Source organism: Rattus norvegicus, chromosome 11 (assembly GCF_036323735.1).
Source record: "Rattus norvegicus strain BN/NHsdMcwi chromosome 11, GRCr8, whole genome shotgun sequence".
In the NCBI taxonomy this organism is placed as follows: Eukaryota; Metazoa; Chordata; class Mammalia; order Rodentia; family Muridae; genus Rattus; species Rattus norvegicus.
Window position 1 is genome coordinate 18,102,745 of NC_086029.1, and position 26,775 is coordinate 18,129,519.

General features: G+C 36.1%; 1 protein-coding gene across 7 annotated transcripts in view; it reads right to left on the bottom strand.

The window, feature by feature from the left end:
- The window catches only part of Cadm2 (cell adhesion molecule 2), a 977,040-nt gene that overhangs the window by 107,889 nt on the left and 842,376 nt on the right, over nt 1-26,775 (bottom strand). For all 7 annotated transcript variants that reach the window (XM_039088453.2, XM_039088451.2, XM_039088454.1 and 4 more), the window contains 2 exons: nt 24,995-25,165; nt 10,893-10,983 (listed from right to left, as the gene is read on the bottom strand). In XM_039088453.2, coding sequence (XP_038944381.1) covers nt 10,893-10,983; nt 24,995-25,165 — 262 coding nt within the window. The remainder of the gene's footprint in view (nt 1-10,892; nt 10,984-24,994; nt 25,166-26,775) is intronic.

A 26,775-nucleotide genomic window follows, 5' to 3' on the forward strand; every position in this document is an offset into this window, starting at 1 on the left:
GAAACGATAAAACACGTTTGCTTAGTATCCTAAACTTTTAAAGTAAACGTAGAAAAAGTTCAAAGAGAAAAGTATTATTTAAATGCTTAAACTGTTAGAGGTTGAACATGTTTAGGAGGTAGAGCAAAATACGATTACTTCAAAGGTATTTCTCAGGCTGGTCATCGTAAACTTAAAACATATAGTCATTTGTTACTGATGTTCAAAGAATATGTTTCTCATATAATATGTTTACATTATATATGTAAATTATTGTACTGATCTGTGTATTTGGATTAAATATGAGAGTCATTTATTTTTCAAATTTAACTGTTGTGTTATTTAAAGGTAAAAGAAATGCTTTTCATGTGTCATATTTTAAATTTCTTGTGTGAATGTATTTATGTGTGTTTGTAAGTGTGTATGTACCTATGTGGGTTTGTGTGTTTTTCTGTAAACACACATGTTCACAGGTATATATACATGTTCATGTATATGTTTGTGAGAATCTGAGACCAATATCAGTTGTCCTTTCTCTGGAGTTTAACAACTTTTAATTTATTATTTTTTTATGATAATTATGATGAGGGTGATGCTGCTGCTGCTGCTGGTATTGTTATACACGCATGGTATGAACAGTGCAAGTAAGGAGTGTTGCATGCCATTACGAACATATCAATATCACATGACAATTCCTGGAATCAGTGTCTCTTTTTATCTTTCTACATTTGCATGGATTCCAGACATGAATGGTAAGCAGGTGATTATCTAGGTATGGCAGCTAGCAATTTGGAATCTAATATATATTCCAAATATATATTATTGTCGTTAGCGAGAACAGTTATATAAATGTGCGCGCGCACACATACATACATACACACACACACACACACACACATCTGTTTCGTGAAAGTGATGTTCTATTTGTTCTATCTATCTATGGTTCTTATCCTCACAAATATTCCTATTGAAAATCTCAACAATGAAAACTTCTACTTAAAAGTCCCCGTTCTTACTTGTATGTGACAGAGACAAAGACATCTTAAAGCAGTCATAAATGAAGTCAGACTGAAGTGCAAAATTTAAATCTGTGAACTCCTTTCAGATTTTAGTTAAGATCTGATTCCAATTTCTTCACTCCCATAAATAACACTCCTCAAATGTATTACAGTCTTATAGCATCAACTAAAAGGAATTCCATTACATTTATGCACACATTTGGTTGGGATAATGAAATCAACATCAGTTTTATCATTATATTTAAATTTTAAGTAGTAAGTAAGATATGGACTTTTCCGATCCATCTCCTCATATGCTGTCATGAGTTTTATGTTCTAAGACACTTTTTGCCCTGAGTCTGAAGGTTTATGGTTGAAATGAGAAATTAAGCATATGTCATTCAGAAAGCTTGCTGCTAATGGCATCTTATTAGAGTGACTGAGAAATTCTGACTTACTTTTCATTTCTTAATGTGGTATTTACTGATGGTTATTTTAAATTACTGAGATATAAATAATTATACTTCACATTGTATAATTATAATTGTATAATTCAAACCAACTTATGCCACAACAAACCAGAGATTATCCCTAGAATAGATAAGATTCTGTGATCCTAAAGAAGAGAGAATTTTATACTGAACTCAAAATATTCAAAGTCGGGAAAATGCTTAAACTAATCTCTTAGGGGTTTCTAATGAAGGAAAAATATTTACCCAGGCCTTATCTACATTTAACACTTTTTGGTTTGATAAGAATAGAATATTAATTTCTAATTAAAATTCAACAAACCTTGAGTAAATATTCATTCCATCAACAACAAATATGAGTATCTATGTGTTTACATTGAGCATAAAATCTCTATGATGTGTTTAACAGTGATCATCCTCAAATAGAAGTTTTCTAAGCTTGTTTTTTTTAAAAAATCATAAGCTCCCCAAGCTTTCCTCTGGAATATTTTCACATTTTATTTTTCACATCGGGCAAGTGTTGAATTTGAATTTCTCAGATAATGCCCTTTTCTCAGGCTGTGCAGTGTCAGGACAATCTGAAGCCAGAGCACATACTTCAAGTGTCAGAATCAGTCTTTAGTTTAAATCCATTCAGTCTACAGTAAGGTTGAAATGATAGCGTTCTCTTTCCCTAAAAAGTTAGGTCCAGGGGGCTGGAGAGATGGCTCATGTTAAGAGCACTGACTGCTCTTCCAGAGGTCCTGAGTTCAAATCCCAGCAACCCCATGGTGGCTCATAACCATCTATAGTGGGATCAGATGCCCTCTTCTCGTGTGTCTGAAGGCTGTGACACTGCACTTATATGTGTAAGTTAAAATAAATCTTTAATAAAAAAAGTTAAGTCCATTGTTTCCAGTACTAGAAAATATCACTAACTAAAGGTGTCTATCTGCTTTCATTCTAATCACTGCCTGCTATAAGCTTCTTTTCCTCCATGGCTTGCAGGGTGTCTAAATCTAAAACTTCTTGGGGGGAAAGTGATAGTGAGGTATTGCTCATGTATATGGTAGTTGGGGATTAAATGCTTTATGTAAAAAAGGGCTGAAAAAAGTTGAATCTAGAATTTAAAACTTTGAAAGTATATTTTAATCATTACTAATCTCAAAGGATTATATTTTTCTGCATTATTAACGAGAGCATGCTTACTGCCACTTTAATTTTTCTAAAACTAAAATTTCTTCTATTAGAAATTAATGAGAGAAGAGGCCCTTGGTCCTGTGAAGGCTCCATGCCCTAGTGTAGGGGAATGTCAGGGCGGGGAGGCAGGAAGGAGTGGGTAGGTGTGTGTGGGAACACCCTCACGGAGGCAGGGGGTGAGAGAATGGGATAGGGGGATCCGGAGGGGAAACTGGGAAGGGGGATAATATTTGAAATGTAGATTAAAAATATCAAATAAAAAGGAAAAAAAGAATTTTTTTCTTATAGTGAGTTAAATGACTAAAATTTAACACATTCATTTTGCGAGTGTCCCAACACTCTGATTGGCTGTAAATATCACATCTAATAAAATGATTTTCAAATTATTTGTTATACATTTTTTTAAAAGTTACTGGATAACACATGTCCCCAAGAAAAACTACCTTAGCCTATGCCTTACATTTTCATTACATATCCCTCTCCCCCGTGTGTGTACTGTCTTTTGTTATTTTTTTTTAATTTTCTGTTTTTGGTTTTATAAAGAAGGACCCAGCTGACGACATAGTAATGAGGCTTGAAATGCAGTTGAAGAGAATTTCTAACACAACTGGGCTCTTGGGTTCTCTGTCCCTGCACTGTAACCAGCTCACGTTGTCGGAATCCCCACCACTCTTCAGCCTTTCCATGCACTTCCAAGTGGCAATCTATTCTGCTGACCTTGAGACAAAACCTTTGCTGTTCTCATGCTCTGTCTTAAAAGAGAAAAAAAGTATCTTCCCTTCTTCTTCATCTGTTCCTTCAAGCACCCTGGATACCTCTGGCATTCTGAACCTGAAAGACTTGGAGTCCTAGGCTCTCGTCAATCGCTTAGTGAAGTCCTAGGCTCTCGTCAATCGCTTAGTGAAGTCCTAGGCTCTCGTCAATCGCTTAGTGAAGTCCTAGGCTCTCGTCAATCGCTTAGTGAAGTCCTAGGCTCTCGTCAATCGCTTAGTGAAGTCCTAGGCTCTCGTCAAAATCGCTTAGTGAAGTCCTAGGCTCTCTCGTCAATCGCTTAGTGAAGTCCTAGGCTCTCGTCAATCGCTTAGTGAAGTCCTAGGCTCTCGTCAATCGCTTAGTGAAGTCCTAGGCTCTCGTCAATCGCTTAGTGAATCTGCCTACTGTATTGAAACCATTTGCAAATATTCATCTTTCTAAAACTTTGGGATATTATTTTCTGTTTGATTTTTCCTTGACTTTAAACATGAAAATGTCTGTTTTGGGTAATTGAAGCTGGACCAAGATTCATGCAAGAAATTTTGTTTTACATGTTATAATTGGATAAAGCACTGCTCCAGTACACAACATTTCTTTGTCATTGACTAAAATACATAACCTCTATAAAGATTTTAAATTAATTATGTTTATATATTTTCCCCTCCATTTACACAAAAGTGATCATCAAAATATTTAACAGGCAGTGTAACAGGCAGTTAAAAAAACTTCTCTGTAAATTATAGTAGTAAGTATGAGAGGAATATTATCTACAAATGTATAATACATATTGTAGAAAAAAGACTGAGAAAAAACAAATACCATGGAGTAGAACTTTAAAAAAAAAGACAAACCAGCTTACGCTTTAGTGAATTGTTCCTTAGATTCCTATTTTCTTTAACATACTAATAAGAGTAAGAATTTGAGTAATTCCTGTTACTGATATCTTCATAAAATTACCCATGATAATGTTTTTACTACATAAGCACACACAAAATATCTATAGTAATATTTAGGTAAAGATTAAAAATAGTGTGATCTCATGTTTCAATATATTCACACATGACAGATATTTTAAATATATGAGCCAAAAAGCCATCCTTTCTGCAAAGTCTCATCCATAAATGTGACGGTAGCTTGTTCAGGATGGTGTCTTAAATATTGAGACATTTTGAGTTAGATTTCCAGCTAAACATTTACATAATCCTCCAAAATAATTGGCTTTTTTTTATAAGAAAACTGGCTTCCTGGAAAATGTTCAAGAAGTGCATATTCTCTGTGGATCTATAACCGTGCTTCTGCAGACTCTGATGGGACTTTTACAAGACACTGTAACACTTAATTGAAAATGATTGAGTGCCCAGCACAGCACAGATGCCCAGCCTCAATAACAGCCGTGGAGATTACTAAGAGTCAGCTTCATGTTGCACAAACAAAACCAAAATATTCAGTCTCATTTCCAAGATAACCACTTGTGTGCTTCCAGAAAGTAAATGTGTGATTAAGATTTGAAGCCATGAGAGGAAAGTACAGGACATGTGGGTTTCTGCAAGGGAAGGACAGGTTGGGGTGCTTATCTTATTATGGAAATTTGGAACTGATTTCCTAGTATTATACCTCTGAAACGACCCTGTGAATAAAGCGGTTGTATTGCTTTTAATTTGAGTTAATTAATTATAATAATTTCAAAAAATTCTATATTTCAACCAAAGAGGAATATCTAAATATGTCACTTCTATTATTCATACTTTTCCTATAGCAATTCCTATGATAGATATATTTATATCATGCTTTATCTGCCATTTGCTTCTGAGGGATATTTACATCTAACATGAGAGATATGCTCATGGAGAACGTATTCTTTAAATTTCTTGCTTATTTTAGTTAAGCTTTCTGACATCCATTATTTTATATTATATTGGTGATAATATTTAGGTCTATTACAAGTTTCATATATATAAAACGTTATATGTATTTATCTATGTATCACAGATATCTATATCTTCTACCTGGCTATATATTGTAGATATCAGATATAGAAGACAACATTTGAGTTTACATTACTATTTTATAACTATTTGATTAACACTCAAATTCATAGTTTATGAATGCTAACTCCTGCCTGGCTCAGAACACTGAATGAACAAACCAATACAACCATCAATATTTTTATTATACATTGTTCTCTCAGTTCTAGTATTATCTAGCTCTCATCGTATATGTTGCACAAGGTAACTGTTTTTAATCTATAAAACAGAAAATATAGAGTGTGTAAAATTTTACCCCAAGATATTTGGATGATTTAATGTGACAGCTACACATAAGAAAGTTTGGAGCTGGAAAGATATCTTAACAGCTCAGATCAGGTCCTGCTCCTGCAGAGAACTGAGGTGCAATTCCCAGCACCAACATACAGCAGCTGCAGTTACCTTTAATTACAGGTTTAAGGAAGTCTAAAACCTCCGGGCTCCACATGCAACAGTACCTGTTCACACACACACACACACACACACACACACACACACACACTCACACATGCACACTCTCATGTATACAGTACATACAATTCTAATATTTTTAAATTAATGAATTCAAAAAAATCAAAAAGGATTGCAAAGTATTGACAAAACAACATCTTATATAACACAGATCCTGCATTTTTTTAAAGATTTATTTATTTTATTCATGTGAGTACACTATAGCTGTCCTTATACACAGCAGAAGAGGGCATCAAATTCCATTGCAGATGACTGTGAGCCACCATGTGGTTGCTGGGAAACGAACTGAGGACCTGTGGAAGAGTTGGTACTCTGAACCACTGAACCATTTCTCCAACCTGACCCTGTATTTTTAAGAACACACTGGACATGCCCGTATGTAGGTTTGGGTTTTACAAAACTGTGATTTTTTTTCCACTTATTGCTGTGAAAACTTGTTAATGGATAACTGTTCTTCTTACGCCAGTAACAGTGAGTGCCTGAAAGGGCAGCTACTTCCAAACTTGTGGAACAAGGATTATTTATTTTCTCTTCCCAGTTCTCTCAAGTTTTCTAAAATATTTTCTACGCAACTGCTCAGGTATTTGTGAAGGAGCCATTTTTGTGGATTCAGATTTGCCAGTCACCAATTTCTCTTTATTTGAAATTTTACCTTAAAATGTCCTCTTGCCTCTGCATTCTCTCTATATTAATATCATTTATTATTAACATTAATTATTATATTTTAACCATAGTAATTTGGGTGCCCTAACAGGTTTTATTTGACGTCAGTATTGATTCATTTGTCTCTATGTTGATTTATTTGTCTCCTAGGTGTTTTTATAAAGTTATGAACCATTCTCCTGGAATTTGTTTATTCTGGTCAAACTCTTACATTTGAGATACTTGGAAAAAATCTATAATCAAAACTCAGTTTCTGGACTTGCTACAGAAACTTACTAACAATTCAATACTAAATATGTTTAAGTCTTTGAATAAACGTCTTAGGTACTTTGTAGCTAATTGTTTCACCAAAAGACACTCTATAGTTCTCCTGGTCATTATGTATTAAGATGTTATTTGGTAGGAGGCATTACATATGTGCATATTATGTATGTATTTAATATATGTTCATTAATCCTTACATAAATTGCTTATTAAATATGACTTACATAATTTTAGCAATAAAAATCACTGCTACGAAAAGAATGAACCTGTGTAAAATGAAAGATTACACTGCTACCATGATTGGCCATCATGGCTCAATTAAACGCTGCTGTGAGTCATGAATAGCATTGCATCTTTCAGGCCCTGACGTAGAGCAGTAGCATATAGGAATTTTCCTGGCTATCTGCTCAATTAGCTGTGAATCTACAATTGTTCTAAGATTAAAGTTTATTAACTTAAAAGAGTAAATTAAATTGATTGGCTAAGAATCTGGCTCAAGACAACCCAGGACATGGGTACCAATACATTTATAATTCAGGTCCAAGGCTGACCACCACAACGACTCAGAGCACTGTACCACAGGCATCCGACCAGAACACTGATACTGATATGGTGGTTAATTAGAAGGATTTCAGATTTGCAGGAGAAATACAAATGTTGGTTAATAAGGTTAATAACACTTGTATGCATTAGATGGAATGATTTGAAATTGCCAAGATAATAAACTGATTCTGTTATATCCATATCATATCTTCTCTGTTTTGGTCAACAATATTTCACTGTGATGATAACTTGCCTTCATTAACTCCTGGTTTGTTTTGCAATTTTTCCTCACTAATTGCATTGTGTAACGATTGGAGAATGACATATGATTTGTGCTGTGTAAGAGGAGGCCACATTAGGTTGCAACTGACTAGGTTAGAGCTGTTTTGCCTTCACTTTTTTGTCTTTGGAAAAGATTCTATTTCCCCTGGGAATGCATTCGTATATACGTATATGTTTCTTCATAGTTTCAATCATATGCACAGTACATATGTAGTGCTCCTTACCAGCACCTCACTAGCTGGTTACTGGCATGTGATCTGTCTTTCTAAAGATTATAATCTTTCTTTTTACACATAATAGGATGTTCATCTCTGTGCAATTATGCATGCTAGATTTCTGCCAAGAAAAGAAGAAAAATTATAATTACTAGAAGGTAAAATAGTAACTACAACACAAACATTGTGCTGTGTACACAGAAAAATCCATCAGATCCTTTAATTATTTTCTTCTTATAGAATAAGTGCCAAACGCTTTTTCCACTAGAAAAAAAATTGTCTCGTTGCCTTTTTTTTTTAACGTAAATTCACAATGTACTATACTTTGGGTTAAAATGAATGCTGATTCATTTGTCACAGCACGCAGGGGCCACCCTGCATCTTTTAAGGTTGTGACTTTAATGTAATATAAAGGGTATATTTCTTCTTCCACTTTTATAAATGGAAAATGCGATGCCTAAAAGCTGTCTGGGAATTCAGCCAAAGACAAAAGAGGGTTGTTGAATCTCTGGGGACTTGAAAGAAAAGTGGCTGGCATTAGCTTGGTCCTTGCCATAGACAAAAATTAAAACAATAGACATGCACGGTAATCTCTCTTTTAAGGAAAGAATACAATGCCTCTATAGTAATGTCAAGTGGAACAATTTGGTCCTGGCCCAAGTTATGCAGCTGTTCTACAGGAAAATGGCAAAAGGCTCCTGTCCAAAGCAGGCAAATAAGGCATGATTGTTCATAAACAGTCACTGGGGCCCTCACATTGACAGCAAGGAAAACAACATTAGCATTCTGGCTGGCAGGCTACAAACAGGGGTCTCACTGCAACTTGAGCCATGTCGCACTTTTATGATTTATAGCAAAGATAGTGGTGTGATTTTTAACATAAACAATGCATGTAATAATGATGAATTGCTCGTTCTTTAGGAAAATCGTATGTTGGTCAAACGTACATTTGAAAGAAACAATGGGGATTTGAGCATCAATTAAGGGTGTTGTTCAGATTGCATATACTATGAAAATAAATTTTATTATGTTATGTATTTCTGATTCCCACTGGCTCATTAGACCTGGATCAGGTAAATAGAAAGGATAATAGGAATTAACTGTCTTGGGAAGCTATTGAATGCAAAACCAATAGTGTTGCCTCTCACTGATGCCAAAATAACAAAGTGGGGAATCAGGTGCAATGGCTGTGAGGTAATGGGCGGAACTTTGCTGGTGATTACGAGAATAAATGACACAATTTCAGAGGGCCTAGTGGGTACCCGGGATGCACACTCCTCATTCGATCCCCACGCTTTTGAATCTGTTTTAAGAACATGGTCAGTCTCCCTGTGCTTTCATTTATCCCGTACTTTGAAATTTGTTTTCAACTTTACTTATCATCTCTTTCCCACATTTATGTTCATCTTCTGGAGTGGCCTTCCCATGAATGATTCTGTTCTTTCTCCTGATGAACTTCCTGATGAACGCTCGTCAACTTTCCGTCTCTTCTCTGTGCTTTAGTAAAGACCATTCTCTTTATGAACTTGAAGATTTCTTCTGAAAAGAATCAAATGGATTCTTTCCAGTCTTCCCTTGTTTTATGCCCTGTCTGCCTCATCTGACACCATTGTGGATTTTGTTTAAACCACAAAGACCTACAAGTTTAATCTTCTTCAAAGAGGTTAGTGTCTTCATTTATTGGAAACGATAGTTTGAAAAATGAAAGATTGGGCAGCTTTTGAAACAAATTGCGAAGAACAAGGAAAGTAGCATTCTAAAGGAAAGAAGGAATCAAGGATGCTGACTCTAACTTTACTACCCCTACCATGAGAGTTTATAGGGAAAGAACACAAATGAGAATCCCCGATGATAGGTCTATAATACAAAAGAAATAAATTAAAACATCTTCTGTAAAATGATACTAGCATATTTGTTATGACACTGGGACCAACATGGAGAAATGCCAACCATGACTGTTTTGACACATTACTGACCTCTGAATTAAAGTTCAAAGACAATACATGGATTGGGATAATTTAAGAACATACAGGCATGGACTCTCCCTGCATATTTCAGTTAAGTATTATTTTGGCAAGCATAATATAAATAGAAATAGACAAGCCAGCTTAACTAGGATGACGAATGTCCGTCTCTCCTAGGCCTGGCTCATTCCTCTTTCTGAACAACTTCAGTGCTGAAACTGCCATGAGCCTCATTCTTGAATTTACAGAGTAAATCCAGCTAACAGAGTGACAATTTAGATTCAGCAGCTGAAGTAGCAGAGAGTAGGAAGAAGTCGCTAAGCTTTGGACAGGGCTGAAGTGTGAGTAAATCCTGCCTCACCAATCTAAAACCTTTGTGAATAAGAAAAAAAGAACTCACATTTCTGAGATTACATTTTCCCTCCTGTAACATAAAGAAACTTTCTTGTTTCCTTTTTCTGTTTGCAGGCTGCCATTCATCAGCATCCTCTGGGAAATATTAGTCAGTATCTTCTGAGAAACACGGAATTCTCAACTTGTTAAACTTACTAAGACTTGGTGTTTTCCAATAAAATAAGAGATTATTGCACTTTGGAAGTCATCTTACTGCAAGAATGGATATTATATCCAAGCTTATTCTGTAGAGTGGAATCCCAAAGATTCACTGATGCTCACTTGCTGAATCATTCCTAAGAGAAGTGATACGTGGTTCCTAGAATAGCAATCCCATAACTCCCACAATTCATTTTTTCTATACATAAAATGTCTCTACCATTGGACAGGAGAGATGGCATGGCATAAGATATCCAGCAGACTATTGTATTCTATTTGAACAAACTTGTCTTATTTGTAAGCATTTCAGACATCATTGTGCCCAAAATCAGGTCATTTGATTGTATACCTTGTATTTTATACTCTAAATTTATACATATTAATTTTAGGGAAATTTGACTGAGAAAGAGGTGATACAAAAGAACCTGTTCTCTTGTTTGACAAGCGAGGATTAAAATGTAGATGTCTGCAGTTACATCCTTCTGTTAAAAATTGAACTACATAAGAATAAAATGTTTACCATTCAATCACTTACAGTGGTTTTCCTTTAGATTCACAAGTCAATGTTAAAGCCTGTCCTTCTTGTGGAAAAGGAGTGGATGGTATAATCTTCACTGATGGTGTATCTAGGAAAAAAAATAGAAAAAATCATTAGTCACAAATCATTAATCAATTTATAATTGAATCAGCTATGTTCAGCATATATACATATATATACATATATATATATATGGCTGCTACTTATATACATATGAAAGGCTGCTACTTTGCCATCTGTGCAATTTAACAAAAATATCTGAATATCATAGGAGTACCTCTGAAATCTGAATTTAAATGTGACATTGCAAAAAAAAGTGATTCAGATGAATATCAAGTATTTCACACAATTGTTTCTTCAACTATTTATAGATAGCTATGAATACTATTATTGTGGACTGAATGCATTCATGTGCATTTGAATAACAACACTTTCATTGTCACAGGACTACCAGGGACTCACAATAAGGAACCCCCAAATGAACTCTAGATAAACTACTGCCTCGGAAGCATTGTGCAGAGTCCTTTTGAAGAGGCAGCCCTGCAGCTCTGAGTGCATGCTGCCTTCCTTCAAGGACAGTGGACAAAACACATCAGATAGCTACTTATAATAGTCCTGAAAGGTAACATATGGTTTCATATGCAGTGATATAATTGTCAAGAAGGTAATTGTTTCATTTTTAATAAAATCAACACTTGTAGAAATAGATTTTAAAAAGATAAAAAACTAGGACACCTAGGTTTAAAAAACACATGGTACATGATATCCTTTAATTGAGAGGAAAGTGCATATGTCATAGAGAAAATGGAAAAGAATGACTAGAGTAAAGGAATAGTATAAGCACAGTAGTTTCTTATAGTCTGTGTAAAACTGTGACCAGGTTCTTCAGCTCGTATCACTATATACTGTGCAATTCAAAGACAATAGCTCTGACTTCTCAGACAAAGTCATTTTCCGCTCCTGCTTAGACCTAATAGAAGAATTGGACACATGTGATGTCATCTTAATGCCCCATCTTGGACACAAGCTCAGTCAGCATCAGTCCTTTCTGCAATATTTAAGTTAGTTGTTTTCCATAAAAGATAGTATTAAAATTTTTCTTATATAAAACAATAATCTTATAGATGATCTTATACATGGAAATTATGTTTCAAATACAAACTTTCTCAATCCTATAAACAGGACTATATGTACAAAATAACAAAAAATATAAGAGAGATTTGGGGAAAGATAGATGCTTATAATCTCAGCATGTGTGATACAAAGACAGGAGTGGTCCTGGTTACAGTCTTGCTTGGGGACTAGGGTGATTCCAGGGCTTGAGATGCATGTCAGTATCAAAACAATTGCCTAGCACATATAAGGCCCTGAATTCAATTCCTGTCATCGAAACACAAAGTATATGTCATAAAGATAATATTCTGGTTGTAAATAGACGGCCCATGTGCATCCTGGTAAATTATCATATTATAAAATGTCTCTAAGAGAAACAAACTATAAAAAAATAAAAATGTCATTGTACTTCTTAAATAATGTAAGATTTCAATGTTATCTACTCATTTGTAAATAAGAAGCCATTTATAGAATAATTTTAGATAACTGTGCAGAGTCGTAGGTATGACCCAGTATTATTCTAATCAAATTGAAGCTTATTGTCTTTTGACCTTCAACCGATACATACATCATTCTTTTTTATTAAAGCAAATTCATCTCAAGGGGAAAAAGAATGGAAAGCAATATGCAGGAGAGTTTGTTTCTAGGAAATATATTTAATTTGTTGTATTCTAAGGTGTCTATCAAATTTGGTATAAGAGTATTCTAGAAATTCATTTAACAAGGATTTAATGTTATATTAAGATTTACTTTGGAAGACTGAATAAAGCAGATTGGTCTCCACAATGTGGATGGACCCCACACAGGCAGATTCCTAAAGAGAATAAAGGAGTAATCCTGCCCAAATCACTAGAAGGGTCTGAATTTTCTTTTGATTTGGATTTGGTAAAATTTGAATCTAGAATGTACTTCAAATATCAGCTATTCAAAGCTTGAACAGAATCTGTGGTAACATTGGGATGTGATTGACACATCGGAAGCATAGATATATAAGAAAGAAGTTATGTAGGCGGGCATGCTGTAATGTACCAGGACACAGTCCCCTGCCACCCGACTGTGCTTACTGACTATCCTGAGGAGGACAAATACTGTAGATATTTGGCTGTAATATACTATGGCTATCTCAGAACTAGAAAGGACACAGGTTTTCTTAAATCCTAAGCCTACAGACTTTGAAGTAAGGGGAATGAGAAGCATTTGGTTCTGAGACCATTACACGTGGGCTAAAGACAAGCATGACCATGACCCTTGCCGTCTCTACTTTGCTGGCTCACTCTGTGGAATCTTGGACTGATCACCTTTGACAATTTCAGGAGGAGTTCTTGAAAGGAAATCTCTTTTTCCATTTATACATCAGTCATCCTGATTCTCCAGGTGGTCAGAATCATACAGTGAACCAAGACTCTTTCTTATTGAGACCCTCAGCTTTCTCAGTGGGTCTCTGCTGGATGTTTCTAAGAAACATATTGCCTGTGAATACTTTTTCATTTAGATCTTTCACAGACCCACAAAGAATAATGGGCAAAGTATAATGTATTTGTAGGATATTTCACAATTCAATTATGAGTTCGGTTGAGTATTGTGTCTTTGAACAAGTAGAAGGGTAGAAGTAAGAAAGAAGTACATATATACATATTTAGAAAAGCAATATACCTGTGGGCATAACTTAAGGTGTGTGAATATGAGGAAATGGATTTTCCCTTATATATTATTTTTATTTGAAAAATTCTGGGGTTCATTCATTAAGAGTATACTATGATGGCAAGGTTAAAACAGAAACGTGAAAAGACATTCATCTTTTTTTTATTATACATGCACTAATATTTATTACATGCTATTACATTATTGTATAATATAATTAGGTTATCACTACTTATAATTATTGCTATAATAGGATATTATGACATTATTACATTTTAATATTATTACTAACAATATAGCTACATTACCTAATATATAAATTGTCACAATTTCATCACACCTATTTTTAATGTACTCTGATCTTATTCTCTCCTAGTATCCTTCTCTCACCTTCTTTACCCTCCTACCCAATACCCTCTCCTTCCCTAAAATGTCCATCCTATTGTCATGGCTTCTATGTTTGTGGTTCACTGCACTTAATCAGTGCTATCTCCATAAGCATGGGTGGGAGTTGATTTACTTGAACCAGGGCAACTTTCATTCATCTTAAAATAAAAACCGTAACATTGTATTAATTTGTGAAGTAAGAATACTCTGTGTTCTATCTGATAAATGTCAAAGTGAAAACATTGATCCAGTGGAATGGATTTTCTGTATTTGTAAGAAAGGTTTTACAGCAGAGCTGTTACAAAACTACTATGAAACCACAGAACGGACAACTTCAAAGTACAACCCTTGAACCATTCAATATTAGTCGTTCAGCAACGTCTGTCCATGACTGACAGTTTTTCAGGATAACAAGTGGATCCTTTGAATCAAATATTTTACCTATGAGTTCCTTTTTTATTGTCTTTAATCACTTTTTTACAGTTTTGTCACTTATCCCATTCTGCCTCCCTTGTCTCCAAGAGGATGTCCCCATCCCCATCACCCACACACACCCCTCCAGGCCTCACCATTCCCTGGGGCCTCAAGTATCTTGAGGGTTAGGATTATTTTCTCTCATTGAGGCCAAACCTACTTTGTTCCTTCTGTAGTTAAAAAATAAATGAGAATTTGACTTTATATACTGACAACATTTTTCTGTTAGGGATGTTGGATAAGCCATGAAAGAAACTCCTAATACGTCAATCCATATCATGTAATATATTGAGAGATCAAAGACAATCTAGACTGTAGAGCCAGAGTCAATTACACTGTTCAAGTATATCCATGGTGTTCAGGTGTTTCATTAAAATAACATATTTTTATAACATTATTTGTTAACAAAAATATTCCCTCTGACTATCCACAAATTATGTACTCATATAATAAATAGCTACATAGTTCCTAAAACTTATAAGACATGGTGATAGTATATTTTTATCAGTTATTTTAAACAAATTTTAACAATGTAACATAATAACATCATGCTTTGTAATGTCTTGCTTTCCCTTTTCAATTTAAGCCCTAGCTTTTAGAAATGAGGCTACAGGATTCTTATTGTGGCTTTCAGAAACTATGCAAATGATATCAGAGATCATTTCTTTCTTACAAAGAGTTGTATTATCAGAGTGAATGCAATTTCTGGACCTGATTTCAATGCCTTCTTGGGAAGTTAACAAGTTTTTGGAATGCTCTTTTTTTCACTAAATATTTGAGAACACTTTATAAAATCAACGTTCCTTATTAAACTATCTCCTAGCAAATATAAATATAGATCATGTACTTGGTACATAATTTTCCTTGATGTATGTAGTCCACTGTATATATTGTTCTCTGGAATCTTTTAGATGGAACTAACGGAACTCTGGAGGTACACTTCAGTGGAAACCACTCAGTCCAATTTATACAATCAACAACCACATTAGCAAGCAAGGAAAGTTCTGCCTTTGTCACTGTGCTTTGTTATGAAACAAAGACTTAGAAGGAGCGAATCCCCAAAGTGCCACAGTGAATGCAGTGCCTATCTCAGCTGATCAAACCAAATGCTTGGACACATTTCTATTTCTTGTTGTCTCTTTGATTACCATACGGATTGACACGTACAGGGGTGCTTTGTCTTTTGTTCTGGGCTATTTATTGTGTTATGAAATTAACTCATTACCTCTCTAGCTCAGTCAGAACAGTGTAAGGTGTGCTTTGGCCCTCTGTGATTCTCATGTTCTAAATCCTGTCTGCTGATATTGATGGATTATGTGCACAGCTGTTCTATGTGTCTCATTTCATACTTCCCATTGCTTCCCTTCCTGTCACTGTTTTTGTTGACTGATATAAAAAACCTTTTAATTTACAACTCTTTCCTCAATGATTAAGAGTTCTTTTCCTAACGTCTAAATAAAACAGTTTATTATTATGTTATGTTTTGTATGTCTTGAATGTGTGCATGTGTATTGTAACATATGTGTGAGACACAAGAGTGTTGGAACCAGAAGAGGGCATTGGAACGTCTGGAAGTGAACTTAAAAACTGCTGTGAGCCACCATGTGGAAATTAAAAAAGAAAGGGTAGATTTGATTGAGGCAACTGGAATTTACTAGCTGCATAATTTCTGAAAAAAGAAAAAAAAAAAAAGAACAGTACAAAATACTGTTCTAGGAGGCTATGTTTTCCAAGCACCATATGTGAGGTTGGGGAATTTGGGTATTCTAAAAGATACAGTAAGAAATAATCTTACAATTTTCATGAACATTAGGCTCAGAATAAATGCTTGTAAACGGGCAAAACTGAATGGATTAAGGAAGCCTTAGGAGCGATATGCTTTTATCCTGAGGCTGAGTCATGAGGAAGATCTGAAGAAGCAAAGGGAAGCCGTAGGAGAGGACAACGGGTGCATCAACATTTTCTTCCTTGTGATTCATTCTTTCTATGATTATAAATGCTGCCGCAGATGATTGTAAGCACATCTATCAGAATACCACCTTTTAAAAACATAGTTTTTTGATTCTTTTTCTGAAAAGTCTTAACAAACGACAAAGCAAAATTTAATTTTCAAAAGAGATTTCAGCAGTACTGCCTTGTGCTTACACTATGGAAACATTAAACCCTTTTAAGGCACATTGCGTGGTGCACACTTGTGCTTTCGTGCTATGCGTTCTGTATTGTACAGAATGCTGTTCCCTCAGCAGCCTACGAATTACTGCACATTAACTCATCAGTTATGTCCCCGTCATGATTAAAAGATTTAATCATTAGAGGAAAGTACAATGACATCACCAAGAGCAGTGCTGCTGAATGCATATGTGGCTATTTAAATTTAAAGTGAAATGAATTGTGTGATTTCTAGTTATGAGATGCCTATCTCAACTGCTGAGCAGTCATACCAATACGTGCTGGGCGACTACTATCTGAGGGTAAAATAAAACACAGCTATCATAAAAGTGCTGGGACAAGAGTGACATCAGTCACTGCTGTTCCTTGATCCTGATTCAATCAGAATATTTTGTTTTTGTAGAAATTTAAAGACATCTTTATACTATATAGTATACACTTTATACTATAACATCTTTAAGCCTGATATGTACCTAACTCCACTTCTTTGCACTTGTTTCCTTTGTATTGTTTCAGTCTGTTTAAACTAAGCTGAGGTTTCAGAAACCTTGCATGGTTACCCACAAAACAGAAGTAGCGAGGAAGAGTACAGATGACAGAAATGCAGAGGTAAACCACCAACGATTCCTGACTTCTTTAAATGTATCATTGCTGTGATGTATTAAACTTTTAATTTAAAAATACATTAATTTCTATATCCTCTATACTGTGTATATGCATATCACACTTTTGCTAATATGTTTTCTTCTTTATGTGTTTAATTTCCATGCTTAAAATAATTTAAAACTTTTCGAATAACCCATTTTGGGCCATTCCATGATGAAGGCATCTGTTACTCTATTTCTCAATAAAACCCTTTCTTTATGGCAGTAGGGAAGTGCTTTTGTGGAGTACTTGATACTCACACGAAGTCTCTGGGTTCTACCTCAAGCACAACAAGTTGTAAAACCATATGCTTTTCAATAAGCTTCGATTAGAATAAAGCACTTTCAAAGACAACGTTTTACTTTCAAATAATAATTTCACATTTTTCAAATTTATAATTTTTAAAGGTAATTGGATGGATATAGAGATCGGTTTCATAAAACAAAAGAACTTATGATCAATTACATAAGATATAGTGATAATTTGAATTATCACATTTAGAAAGAGTAAAATATTTGATAATTCAATCACTTTAAATAATTTGATATGAAAAGGTGTAGGTAAAATATGTATATCAATTATATGGAAAAATCATTTAATAATCTAATCAGAAAAATATATCTGTAACACTTCAGGTAAATTAATATAGCTATAGCTTCCTAGAAGATACTTATAATCCTGGTCGGTTTTGTAATAGAGGTCCTGAATTAGCTGTTTTTGTTAATATGATGTCTAGATGGCCAACTCTCTTCAAAGATGTCAGTTGAGTGAGAAACACTGTTTTTGAAAGCATACAGCACATAGACTTGCCTTTCTTAGAAGCCTGTAAAGTCTGAAACAACCACATTTTCTAAAATCAGTGAAAAAATTGTGAGAACACAATTGTTAACATTCATAGAGGATGATTTGAAATAAATTTACGCTTTAGAAACACATGGGTTTGTGGAAGATTCACTCATTAGGCTACATCTCCATTAATTTTATTTGCATTTGCGGTGTATCTATGCATATGTCTCTATGTATGTATGTGGGTCCCTACAGAGGCAACAAAGGACACTGGGTCCCTGGAGTTTCAAGGAGCTCAGAACCAACTGATGTGGTGCTTGGATTCGAACTTGGGTCCTTTGCATGTGCATCATAGGATCTTAAGCACTCTGCTCTGCAATCTATGGATCTTTAATGGTTCTTTAGTCTTAAAGAGAAGAATCATTGAAAAGTACATTAAATGAAAAAAATCGTTGTTGCATTTGAAAATATTTTTGTTTGGTGTGTACCCATGCGAAGCAGAGTGAATAAACACAGTTGGTAACACCCATGCATGCTAACATCGGATTTCTTCTATAATAATCACAACTGTATCTTTAATCAATTAATGAGAATTGTTGAAGTGTGTTACATAGTTCATAAATGTAGGAAAAATTTATAATAGTGAGTTTTGTTCCTCCAGCCCAAAGTAATTTTCTGAGATTTAACAACAGTAGAATCACCATAGAAACACTATGGTAAGTTTTACAGTGCAAGATAGTAAGAGGGAAATGCAATATCTTTGTTAATCATTGTCTGGCTAACTAGAATGGAAATACAAATATCCAAACATATAGAACTGGAATAGAAATTAGCTGCTAATTCATTATTAGAGATATTTCCTTTAAAAACAATAATGTGTTTTGTCCTATTTTAAATGGATTTTATGCATACATTTTCATTCATAAGTAACTTAGCTGATCTCATTTAAAAACAGTGCTATCATCAAGCTAGCCTGAAGCTCCCTCTTGCCTTCCCTTCTCTTCCCACGTCTTTCCACCCCTCCCCTCCACTCAGCTTTGCTCCCCCCCTCCTCTCCCCTCCCCTCTTCTATTCCTGTCCTTTACTTACTGCCTTCCACGATGGCTCAGATAAATGTTTGCGCCTAAATGGAACACCTACTTCATGACACATTTTAATTATGCTATTTACCACTTAAGTATTAATGATATACATTTTGTAGCAATTAATAATTTTATAGGTAAAATACTACACTCCGATACAAGTATAAATTAATTAGAGCGTAAGATTATATAAGATTATATGACTTGGTGTGGAAAGTGTATAAGCTATTTTGAAGCATACACTGACGTTTTACAGCTTCAGACTCTAAGTTTCATCTTACTCTAGAATGTCAGTGCCATCTCAGAAAAATAACATTACTCTCACATTTCTTATTTACCCTTGTGTTTCTAATTTTCTTGTTTTATTGGTTATTTTATTTATTTACATTTCAAATGTTATTTCCTCTTCCAAGATTCCCCTTCACAAGGCCCCTACCCCTGCTCCTTCCTCCTGCCTCTATGAGGGTGCTCCCCCACCCACCTGCTCCTGCCTCAGCGGCAAGGCCTTCCCCTATCCTAGATCATCAAGCTTCCACAGAATCAAGGGGTTCCTCTCCAAGTGATGACAGAAAAGGCCATCCTCTGCTACATATGCAGCTGGAGCCCGGGTCTCTCCATGTGTACTCTTTGGTTGGTGGTGTAATCCCTTGGAACTTTGGAGGATCTGATTGGTTGATATTGTTATCCTTCCTATGAGGTTACAAAACCCTTCAGCTTCTACAGTCTCTGCTCTAACTTCCCCATTGGGGTCCCCACCCTCAGTTCAATATTTAGATATGTACATCTGCATCTGTGTTGGTCAGCCTCTGGCAGAGCCTGTCAGGAGACAGCTATACCAGACTCCTGTCAGCAAGCACTTCTTAGCATCAGCAATAGTATCTGGGTTTGGTGTCAGCAGATGGGATGGATCCCCAGGTGGGGCAGTCTCTAGCTGGCCTTTCCTTCAGTTTCTACTCCACTCTTTGTCCCTACATCTCCTTTTGAAAGGAGGAATTCTGGCTTAATATTTTTGAAGAGGGTGGGAGGTCCCGTCCCTCAACCAGGAACCGTGTGCTTTTCATTTTCAATAAGAACTTACATTTTAATATAATTATGGAAGAAATACAATGTCATGTGCAGGAAATAGTTGTTCTGTTTTTCTTCTATTCTGGGTACTGTGCAGTTTTCTGTTGGTGTGCATAAATAATTTCTACTGACCATTCAATAAAATCTGACTCATACAATGTTTTTCTAAGAATTAAATCAGCCTAAATAAAAGATTTTTTCAAAGAGATATGTGGAAACACAGAGGGATAAATAAGAGTCTTCATTTATAAAACGTAAGCGGCCTTTATGCTATTCAGTTGATAAATACTCTCTTACCTAATATGTTAAATTTGAAAGCATTTATGGTTGACAGGAACTTAAAATCTTTTCTCTCCATTCTTAAATTCATGATGAAAAGAGTACCTTTTATCAAAATGGCAGTATTTAAATTAATGATTAACAGTTTATAAAAACTAAATCTTGCTCTGATACAGTTCACAGGATAATCTCTTTTAAGATCGTTCATCATGAACAGAGTCGGAGCTCCCCTCTGTAACTTATTTTGCTGTTATTTTACTGCTGTTTTTTTCATTATGTTCCTTGGTGTGTGTGTGTGTGTGTGTGTGTGTGTGTGTGTGTGTGTGTGTGTGTGTGTGGGATGTGCGCGCGCACGCTCCAACTTCCTACAAACAGAATTTTTGTCTTGTGCAGTTATTATTATGTATAGTGTTTTTAAAATAATTATGCTCTCTTTTCATGCACTGCAGGAAACACTGGTACCTCCTCTAAGTCTTTCTCCACTTGGACCATTCCTGAGGTCAAACATAATGAGAATATTGGTACACCACCGGAGGGTCCTAAACTTGCTAATCACTCCATTTCACCCTTTGCCAAAGCTGTTATCTATCCTCCGCTGTTTGAATCCATAGCAACCCACACATCATATGCATTCCATATACACACCCATCCGAGGTGAGTATCCTCAGTTTCTATGTGAAAAGTATAGTCATTTTGGTATTGCCCTTGGGAGTTTATGGAGACTACATTAGCTGATGTCTTCATTCTAATTTTAATACTGACTGTAGCTCTCTCCAATCACTAAACTTGTTCCATCTCTGGGGAACGCTCTGCATCCTTAAAAGAACATTTAGCGTTGCTGTCAGTCGTTTTTAGTTACTGCACATATTAGAATGTTGGTATATTAGATTCTAAGAAAAATAATTTAAATGGATCTTGTTTCTGCTTCTAGACACTTACATAGTAATCCACAGTAGAATGAGATGGTGTTTTTAATTCGTCAGTCAGTATGAGTGTGAACTCTTTCATTAAAACTTTATAAAAGTAAAGGAATTTAGTTACTGCCATCCATGACATTTTGCAAAACAATACACAAATAAAAATGAATAAGTGGCTAGGGTTATTTTAGCACCACTCTGAGTTTGGAAGGAAGTAAAAAGAAGCTTGGCAGTAAATGTTTAAAACTAACAGCTAAGCTGAAATATTTACAACTCTTACAAGCATTCGTATAGCGTGAGCAGTAAAGGTGCTCTGTGACTGTTGGACGGACATGCTCAAAGCAGGGTCAGTACAAAACTGAAATGACATAAGAGAAGGCAGAACACTCAGCTATTGGAAGATTGGCCTGGTTAGTGTGTCTTACAATAACAAATGCAATCTGATGTGAAATTTCTGTTCTCAGAGTCAAGTTACGGAAATTCCCACCCCTGGCATGACTCTATTCTTGACAACACCAAATCCTGGAACTTCTTCCAAATAAATAGCCAAAGCCTGCCTTTGATTTTCACTCATGTAATGTTTTCCTCTGTGCCTTACTTTACTGTTTGTGTGCACGTGTGTGTGTGTGTGTGTGTGTCTGTGTCTGTGTGTGTGCATGTGTGTATGTCTGTGTGTGTGTGTCTGTGTGTGTGTGTCTGTGTGTGTATGTGTGTGTGTATGTGTGTGTGTATGTCTCTGTGTGTGTCTGTGTGTGATTGTGTGCACGTGTGTGTATGTGTCTGTGTGTGTGTCTGTGTGTGTGTATGTCTGTGTGTGTGTCTGTGTGTATGTGTGTGTGTGCCTGTGTGTGTCTGTGTGTGATTGTGTGCACGTGTGTGTGTGTGTCTGTGTCTGTGTGTTTGAAGGAAATTACACCTGTGTCTGCTCTCAGTCAGGCTAGAGGTAGATTTCTGCAGGTGTCTCATACTTCATCTTGGGTTTTGGGGTGTCTGTCTTTCTGTTTGTTGATACCTGGTCTCTGGCTGAGTCCAAATTCACATCTTCATGGTGTGCAACAAACATCCCTTGAGGAAAATACCCAGACCTATAAGCCTGATTTCATTCAAAACATTCTCCTCTTTCATAACTGAGCTCAGCAGCTCATCTGTTGAATCATCTCTGCCATAAACACAGAAATCTAAATAGATTAAATCAAAATACTACACTATCTGAAGGACCTCACCCTTATGGTGTTTCTCAACAATTATTATGATTCATTTTCCACTAATGTTGCTCATCACATGCTAGGACAATAGTCAAATAAATGATAAATCCCATAATCCCATTCCAACTACTGTTACCTCACACAGAACATGTATATTTAAAACTTCCAACTATTGCAATGGCAATACTGATCTTCTAAATGAATCACCTGGCTTTATTCCCTGTAACTTGAAGATTCACGATCAAATAAGCAATATAATGAGATGGGCATTGATATCCATTTGAAATCTTTTAAATGGCACAAACTTGGCTTAAATTGTCTCCAGCTCATAGGAATTAACTATGTAGTTTTTAATCAAATCAGTACGGGAATTGATACTTTAGTTTAAAATCATTCTAAGCACTTTCAGTAACCTACACAGAATCATTTATATGTAAATACTGAAACTAGAAATAATATTCATATGGTCATATGTATGCTTGGGTCAGAATCTGCTTTAAGGAGAGCAGGAGAAAATCTAGTAGACCTAACCTAATACAATGCAAATTGCTTCACAATTGCAATAGTTTCGTACACATCTCTGGGAGTTCATCCTAACGCTCTTTATTCTGCACCAGTGTGTTCTACTATGGTCTTTCTGATTGCCCTGAATTTTCTAGAAGTGAATGTCACAGGTGTGCTCCTAATTCAGGGCTCTGTGTCATCCGTTCCTCAGCTTGCATGTGGGTAAGCTCATCAAAACTGATTTTACCTCTGTTCTCATCTTCTCAGCATCTTGCTGCGCTTACTTTTCTCGCATAGTAATCGCCCCCCATTGTTGTCTTTCCTGCAGAGATTATTTACGTTTACTTCCTTTCGCTGACATGAAAAATATATAGCTGTCTCCTGAGAGACTCTGTCAGAGCGTGACAAATGCAGAGGAGGATGTCGCAGCCAACCATTGAACTGAGAACTGGGTCCCCAATGGAGGAGTTAAGAGGAAGGACTGAAGGAGGTGAAGGGGTTTGCAGCCCCATAAGAACAACAATGCCAACCAACCAGAGCTCCCAGAGACTAAACCACTACTCAAAGACTATACATGGACTGACCCTGGGCTCCAGCCACATTGCCTTGTTGGGCACCAATGGAAGGAGAAGCCTTTGGCCTGGCCAAGTCTGGACCCCCCAGTGTAGGGTAATATCAGGGCAGGGAGTCAGGAAGGGGTGGGTGGATGGCTGGGGGAGCACCCTCATAGAATAAGTGGGAAGGGGGATGCAATAGGGGATTTATGGACAGGAAACTGGGAAAGGGGATAACATTTGAAATGTGAATAAAAAATCCAATAAAATTGTTTTTAAGATAAATGTTTTCATAATAGTGATATGGGGTTGTGGTGGTGATGAAAATTGGGGACAAGTAGGTTTGCTCTGTTTTTGTTCTTTGGACATTTTTTCATATGTCCAAGACCCTAAACTGTGGCTGTTACATAATAACAGTCAAACACATCACTGACTAATAAATAAAAGCAGAATGCAACAAGGTGTATTAGAACAGTAGAGTCCAAGGTTCAGAATCTCAGGGTTTAATGCAATTATATCTCCCACACAATTCCTAATTCAAGTTTTAATTCAAGTCCAAAAAAGCAGCCAAAAAGTTAAATTTATTATACCAAAGAATCAATCATACAACTCAGAAAATATGATTTTTTTCACTGCATCCTTTGTATCTTGTGCATGGCTAAGACTTTCCTAAGAGATTATTAAGCTGCTATCTACTGGCAAGAGAGTTATCCCCTCTGAATTTCACAGTTCCCTGTGCACTTGCAACTAGGGACACGCATTTGACATGAAGCTGTGTGAGATAAGGCTCCTAACACTTCAGCACTGCCCTCACATGAGCAGCCCTCAACTAGCACTGTGCCTGCCAATGTAAATGGTAATTAATTACGTATATAGTGGAGGTGCCCCTCCCCCAAACCCCCCATTCAAAGAGACTACAACATATCAGGTAGAAGGTCAAAAGTAAGGGGAAAAACTGTAAATACCTAAGTTATTTGGAAGGTGGCAAATACTAAAGTCATTTCGATGTCACTCCACTGTTCTCGCCAACATTCTCCTGCACATACTGTGTGTCCTTCTCCAGCTCCAACCATAATTAAACTCTGAGAGGATTTTTCTCTTCTGTCATTGTTAGGACACACTCAGATAGGTCACTATTCCCACTGAATGCAATTGAGACTGAAGACAGTACATTTTGGGCACATTTGCTGTAACTTCATGTAATTTAAAAAACGGATTTAAAAACAAATAAAGAAAGACATTGTATATACAGAGGTTTGGGGGGCTGTGTTTACTTACAGTGTATTTCTAGCACCTGCATGGCTACCTGAGGGGTGGCATTGAGGGACTCGTGGTCTACTCTGCAGATGACCGCCACTCCATCATCGCTACGGTCCACTCGGAAATCCAGTGTGCTGCTGACGGTGAAGGTCTTGCGGTTAGCATCCTCTTCCTTCAAGTACTTCACATCTGAAAATACAAGTTGTAAAAAGAATTGAAGGAGCTGAAGGGATTTGCAACCCCATAAGAATAACAATGTCAACCAACCAGAGCTCCCAGAGTCTAAACCACCAGCCAAACACTGCACATGGACAGACCCATAGCACCAGCTGCATATGTAGCAGAGAATGACCTTGTTGGGCACCAATGGGAGAAGAAGCCCTTGGTCCTGCCAAGGCTGGACCCTCCAGTGTAGGGGAATGTCAGGGTGGGAAAGCACGACCGGGGGTGGGATTGGGGAGAGGGAACACCCTTATAGAATAAGGGGGAGGGGGAGGGGATGAGAGGATCAAGGATTGGAAATGGGGAAAGGGAATAACATTTAAAATGTAAATAAAAAATCCAATTAAAAAAAGAAAAAAGAAAAAGAAAACTTGTGACATTTTCCACAACCCATCACACTTTACTCACAGGCAACATAAAAAATCACTTCCAATATTCGTCAGTTTTTAAGAGTAAATCTATGAATTGACTGGTAGAATTTTAAGACCATGATAGGTAGGAATAACACTAGAAGACTGCTTTGTATATTGTTTATGAAAATATGTTTATGGATATGTTCATAATTTGAGACATAGACAACAAAAGTATTTCAGTTTGATAACAAAAATACACCTCCAAAAACCATTACTAAGACAAGTAGAGAATTTAAAACAGAAGGGTAGGTGGGTACAGTGTTTTATAGCTGCTTTCAGACTTACCTAGGTTATAATCAGGGGCATGTTTTTCTGTCCTCAACCTGCAAAGCACCAATTTACAGAGGCAGTCTCTCCTCCTACTTATGTTTATGTTTCTCTAAAACTTTATGTAAATTCTCTTAGCTGTAAACACACTTTCAAAGAGCAGTTACTATCTGTTTATGGCTTAGAGGGTAAAAAGTATGTACACTCTAGTTTTCACTCAAACAACACAAGGGAAAAACTTTTAAATGCTAAAAATATTTAACAGTGAAAATAACCACTTTTTAGATAGGAAGTAAATTTTTGAATGTTGAAATTATTTAACATATATTTGCTTTGATATTTACATGGAGAAATTGTTCTTTCCCTGGTTAAGAACTCACTTCAACATAAATGAAGAACTTTGCTCAAGACGTTAATTCATCTTTTTTTTAGTTTTTAATTTTAGTTTTCTATTAAGTCTGGTTTGTTGTAAAATGGTCCCTTTGGAATTGTTTTGTGTTGAAAGACAGCTTTGTATTCATTTAATCCATAATTTCTTAGGATTGAAGAAGTCAGAATCAGTTAGCTAAGGTAAACATACCGTTATGGGAAGACTTTTTGTGTGGGGCAGAGAGGATAATACACTCTGTGTTTTCTCTACACCATTCTTTGTTTTCCTTTCTCTCAGCTATCCAGGAAACAATGATTTGGGGAATCTAATTTGTCACTAAAGGTGCATAAGTTACAGTAACATAGAAGGTTGGTTAAAGGGAATTTGTTGCTTCCCAGGCAAAAGAATGGCATTTAAATCTGGAGGGAAAAAGTCATTGCCTCCTCCCTAAAGAGTTAATCCAATTGGGATGTCATCATCTGACCAAGACCAAATCTCGCCAAGGCAGGTTCATCTTGAGTCGTGCT